This window comes from Leptosomus discolor, chromosome 11, assembly GCF_034619465.1.
Source record: "Leptosomus discolor isolate bLepDis1 chromosome 11, bLepDis1.hap2, whole genome shotgun sequence".
Classification (NCBI taxonomy): domain Eukaryota; kingdom Metazoa; phylum Chordata; class Aves; order Leptosomiformes; family Leptosomidae; genus Leptosomus; species Leptosomus discolor.
Window position 1 is genome coordinate 22,744,083 of NC_141401.1, and position 6,000 is coordinate 22,750,082.

A 6,000-nucleotide genomic window follows, 5' to 3' on the forward strand; every position below is an offset into this window, starting at 1 on the left:
CTGCTGCTGTCCAGGTAGTGGCATTTAAACCTGTAAGCAATTTTTTTTCTCAATTATCTTTTGTTTTGTATGCTGTGACATAGGCACTGCGAAAGGAGAAATGTAAAGTAGCTGTTTTCAGCCTTTCTGCAGTTCAGGTTACGAACAGGTTCTGAAACCAATTCCTTTTTTCCGTGAGGTAAAGGTGTTTGAAGATGAGGCTGGGAGAAAAGTGGTGGTACTCTGTAGCTGCATGTGCTGAAAAACTCACTTGATAGGACTTGACTCTTTTCTGTGTGAAGGCATTAATAAACAAGTTTACTGTTTAGGATTATCTGATGGCATTGTCTCTACAACAAGAGCAGCAAAATCAAGAGATCAACTGGGAACAGATCCCAGAAGGAATCAGTGATCTAGAGCTAGCAAAGAAGCTCCAGGAAGAGGAGGACAGGAGAGCCTCTCAGTACTATCAGGAGCAAGAGCAAGCAGCTGCTCAGGTCCAGGTAAGAAAGCACTGTTAAAGAATATCACTGCGAGTTTTAGAGAGTATTAACTTCATAGTTAGGTTTGTAAATGTTTCAGACTGGTCAGGCTGCTGTTTACGTTCTGTAAGCCAGCGATGAGATGAATTATAGGAATCGTAAGAAATAGGCTATGCTCGTCGGAGCGCGCTCGCCAATACAGCAGTTGCTGGCACTTCAGTACTTGAAAGCAGGCCGAACCTTGTAAACGAGGGTTTCGTTCAGACTATTTGAGTTGAATTCATGGAATGAGCTTATATGTAAGGTTACAAAGATTGTATCCACTAATATTTTTACATTACTCGCAAAATGGCATTCAGGTAGGAGCTTTTTGATAGTAGTTGAAGTTTTGTCTTTATTTTGTCTTGCAGAAGTTTGTTGCTTTACATTTTAGGCATTTCAGTCTGTGATACCATGCAAATCCAGTCAGCCCTGTTTCCAATTAGGACATTAACAGTTTCTCCCAGTACACCTTTCTGTTCCATCACTGCGTTCAAAATGCTTGGAAAATGTGATTCATGCACATGTGTATACAAAATTGCCACATAACTGACTCTTGTGTTTGAGTTGGTGTTCTGGATTCAGGGAGTTCTTAACTGTTGAAGGCTTTTAAAACTGCTTTTATTGACATATATCTAAGAACAAATCTGTGTGAAGGCCATCTTTGGCCTGAAGCGATCCAGAACTGTTAACTGAGGTGCTTGTTAAGTGTGAAACAAGAATTTTGACAACTAAAAGTTCTGTTAGTTCCCCTGCTTGTTGCTTTAATAGAATCATCAGTCCTTCTAAGGCAAAGATTCACTATTGCTGGCTGCAAAAAGGTGGAATGAACTGAAGGACCTGCTTAACAGGACTTAACAGCATGCTCATTTGCAGCTATGAGTGGCTAACAGCTGGAACGGAGGATGAATTAACAAAACTTACCTGGCCTTTGTATACCAATGCCCTTGCCAAGTTCTTAGCTAGTTTCTAGTCACGAAGAGCTGCTGCTTTGCTGTATCTAGCTGTCAAAACCAACATGTTATTCTGCAACTCCTGAAGTGTGGATTATGTCCTTGTAAAAGAAACTAGGAAAAAAAAATCCAGTACAGTAATATAGAAGTGACAGAAAACACCTGCAGCCAAATTTTGTTATTGAAACAACTGATCTGAATATGTGGACGCAATGGAAGAGACACACAGGATTTGAAATACATTTTCAGCTGAATTAATTTTTTAGAAATAAGGTTTGTGGCAGTTCTGGAGTATTTATACAAAAAGACCCTACCTGGATTCTGCTGTTTGCATAAGTTAAACTTCCGTTTGTGGACTTGAACACAGAGTGATAAATCAACCTGCATCTACATTCATAGTTGCTTTATTCAAGATTTTATTTTTTCTACATAGCAGGTGCAAGGTGCTGCTTCTCCAGCGAGCGGAAGACAATCTGGGAGTAATGAACGCAAACGTAAAGAGCCTCGAGAGAAAGAGAGAGAAAAAGAGAAGAATAGCTGTGTTCTCTTGTAACAGAAAGTGGATTCAGCCTGGAGCCAAGTGCATGTCCTCAGAAGCAAAAACAAGGAATAAAAAGGAAGACAAACCCGTTACATGCCGCCTGTGCCTGATTACCCCATGGATTTTGTTCACGTTTCAAGAGAGGATGGGTGACTTTAACAATCATACAGACTTTCTTCAAAGTCATAGTGCGTGCTGCTCAAGATGGGATTCCAAATCACAGTTGGATGCGGCTGTGCTTTGAGTTAGTCATAAGAAATACTGCACCTTGTAGCTGAACACACAAATCATGGCAAGTTTTGTGTCATAGTGACATCCATTACTCGTTACATCAGTTAGTAAGCTATTTTATCTTCTACTCTAAGCAAAGGAGGTAATCCATTTTGTGTGAGGCTTTCCCCTGAAGGCTGTACACTAGCACAACAAGAGTTCTGTGTTACTTACATGGTGTGAAACTATATCTTAGGCTGGGTATAGTCTTCACGACACAAGAGCCCAAATAACAGCTGGGCACTGCCTCCTCCACGTGTCCAGATTTCTTTGCTTCTGGATCTGGTATGTTTAGTTTTTTGAAGCCAGATTTATACTGTGTTACTGCTATTATTGCACCTCCTGGCCAGCTTTCTTGCCCCAAGAATATGTGACTTGATAGACGTCACACAAAAAATTGTCATGGAAAATGGGGCATTTATTAATAAGCAAGATGAATATTGTTTGCTTTTCTTGCAATTACAAACTGGGTATGGCAACTCAGATGTTATCAGGGTTAAACAAGTAATTTTATAAGTAACTTCTTTTTCTTTTAGTATTTTTTCTCTTGTAGGTAAACTGGACCAGATAAATTCTTATTTATTGACCTCTCCATATGATAGGTGACTGATGAGAGGAAACTAAGGTCTATAATAATCATTATTCTATGTAAGAATGCAGAGTTAAAATAACTAACTATCTGCCTTTTTTCCAGAAGTACCTTGAACTTTAACATGACGTTAACATGTCCACTTGTATGTTTAAGCAAGTGTACTGTAGTTAAAAACACACTTTTTTGTTTGTTTTATAAATCATGTATCCTTAAAAAAGCACACTTCTGAAGGGTGAGAGAAAAGCGAGGCTGCTCTCTGAGATTGTTTGGAAAGGTGGTCAGGTGTAATATTTTGTTTTTTAAATCACTAATTTAGAATTTTTGGAAACCAGATTTTTCTAATTTATGGGAACCAAATAAACTTGTCGTGTCTTGTAGTATTTATAGAACACAAACAGAATACTTGCTGAATTTTGAGGGAACCACAAATCTTCTTCCACTTCCATTAAGTCAATACCAATTACCCTCTTGCTGAACTTTTTGATAAAAATTTCTATTTAGCAATTTGTAGAAGCTTTTCAAAAAGGCTGCTTCTCCTGGACAAGTTCGGTGTTCATGCTCTGAGCCTGGGTAAGTGCATTAGCGCGCAGTAATCTAGGGGAAAGCTCAGGCAGCCAGGTGGGATAGGTCATTCCTGGTTTCGGGTGTTTGGAGAACGGCTGTAAGAGAGGGTGTCTGAACCCAAGTCCACCGGTAAAAAGCTGCTTGAAAAGTCTTTCGGGCAGACTTGCCGCGGCGATGGGAACCAGTCGTCACCTAAATCTGTCAGGAAGCAAGAACGGAAATTAGACTGATCACGGAAGAATGTCTTATTAACTAAAGGGCCAGTTTGTATCACATTTTTCTTCCATGCCTTGTTCTCTTTTTTTTTCCACTTTTGTTACACTTTCCCTTTTATAATAATGTAGTGAACGGTAAGAGGTCTCTAATACACAAACTGTAAATTTAAAAATGTCTCTATTCTCTAGAAGTCATGCCCAGAAAAATAATTTTAATACTTAATATATGCAGTTCAGATAATTTTCTATGTCAAAGCAAAGGTTGATGTTTTTTTCCTTTGCAGCAGCCTAACTTCTTCAGACAAATTAATGTGATGGAGGATCACCAACATAATGACTTATCTACTTTAAGCAGATCAGAAAATATTCCAATAGTGTCAATAACAAGGACTTTAAGCCAGAATGTTGTTTAAAAACATTCTGTTACTAAGATTTTTTCCAAATTTGTGTATTTACATTTATTTATTGACCTTGAAAAATAAATATGTCGAGCTAAGTGTTTGTTATCTTATTATTTTCAGTGACAGTATTGCCACTTTAAATTCCTTTTTGAACAAATCTAGCTGGAGCAGGCATGGTGGCTATCGAGTATGTCTTTTTGCCTAAGATACTCGCCCGTATTAGCAGATTTCATGTAACATTTCCAGTTTCAGACAGATGTGCCTGAATCCTAACACACTGTCGTACAGTAATATTGTCATTGGGTCATAGAGGAAGAAGAGTGAAATGTCAGTGCTCGTGACAAAGTCCGGACTCCCAGATAATTCGGTTTCTCTTTCAATGAAGGAGTAAAGTGTTTCAGGTTATTTGAGGTGGCAGGCATGCTATTCAGACAGCTTTCTCTTCATACCCTTTTTTCTTTACAGGTCTTGAAGCTTTGGGAAAAAGGTAAAGAATTCCTGAAATCCAGGGCATTGTTCTGTGTGAGTTGAGCTTGTTAGAAGCAGAAGTTATAAGCAGATGATCTTGTTAATATGCAAAATGAAATACACCTGGAAGTTTAATTGATACCCTACTGTGACTAAGCATGCCAAGAGCAGCTACCACAGTTGGTATCTGTGACAGTGTCTGCTGATCAGAAAAACTGAACAGGATTGCTTTTATCTCTAATAGTGAGCTTGGAAAACAATATCACAAAGTATTCATGGAGTACCAGAAAGACATTTTTTACTATTTACTTAATTTGCCTTTTGTTTTTGAAGCTCATGTTCTGACAAAAGGGTACAGATTTATACTTTTAAATCTGTTTATAAAGTTTAGCATGCACATGCTCCAAATACCTACGTACTATACTAGAAAGTGTCCAGAAAAGTAGACTAGAACTTGTTTTCCACTAGGTAAAGGCTAGCACAGAAACCAGAATCATAGTTTTTGTTGTGTTGTAGTTGTGAAATAAAAAAAGCTAAATACAAGTATTCTTAAAAATGAGCAAAAATCAGAGCACTGCCGTAGTGATAAATGTTTTTCTAAAAGGCACTTTGTAAATGCTCAAATACACCACTTTTCTGTGACACTGCTACGGAATCTGCGACCCAGAGATCCCGAGGAAGGCTGTAACGCCAGAGGATGAAAGTAGCGTTCCTGAAAACTCACTTGAACACAATTGCCAAGCCTATATTTTGTAGCTGCCATCTAGTCAATATGATGAAGTGTGTGTTCAGCTTGTCTCTCCAGAGCTGCTCTTGTGGCTCCCAGGCACACAAGCTGGAAGCGAAGCCTGTGCTCGTCTGTGTACACTCGCATTGATTGCCAGCCAGTCTCTGCAGTCATTTGGTATTTCACGTTGTTGTCCAATGTTTCTCCAAACTTGTATACACAAGTTCTTGAAAAAATTTTCCAGTATGTAATAAAAGGCAACTTGAGTTCTTGAAATTGCATCTTTTGGTGTATTCAGCAGGAAATACTTGAGTACAAGGTGAAGCGGGTGTACTTTTAACGGAACCTTTCTTCTTTCCTGCTACAGTAGATGTGTAACCCAAAGCGAGCTCGTGGCGTAGATCAGCTTTCTTACCGGTAAGGTGCTTATCGTAGTTTCTGAAGTTTATACGAAGTACATCCCTGAGTACAACATACTGAATTGAGCTGTACTTATTTTGTGTAAAAAAGTAGACTTTGTACAGGTTGTAACCTTAAACAGCAGGTGCCTCGGGAAATGCAAGTTAATTGCTGCGGCAGCCTCATTAGAAAGCACATTGGAGAAAAGCCAAAATAACATGCAAGAACTAAACCAAGTGCATTTTGTCTTGTGATTCGGTGCAGTAACTCTTTTTTCGGTGTCACTGGCACTAGACTGTTGGCAGCGCAGTTCTGAGTGGGAATGTTTGGTGCGGTGAGTTACACCGCCTCATACGGAACCGTTGACTCG

At 39.0% G+C, this 6,000-nt stretch overlaps 1 protein-coding gene across 1 annotated transcript in view; it reads left to right on the top strand.

The window, feature by feature from the left end:
- Positions 1-5,501, top strand: part of MINDY2 (MINDY lysine 48 deubiquitinase 2) — a 34,230-nt gene extending 28,729 nt beyond the window's left edge. Inside the window, exons 8-9 of the mRNA XM_086471846.1 lie at positions 309-482; positions 1,887-5,501. Coding sequence (XP_086327972.1) covers positions 309-482; positions 1,887-2,006 — 294 coding nt within the window. The 3' untranslated portion in view covers positions 2,007-5,501. The remainder of the gene's footprint in view (positions 1-308; positions 483-1,886) is intronic.
- The last annotated feature ends 499 nt before the right edge of the window (positions 5,502-6,000 follow it).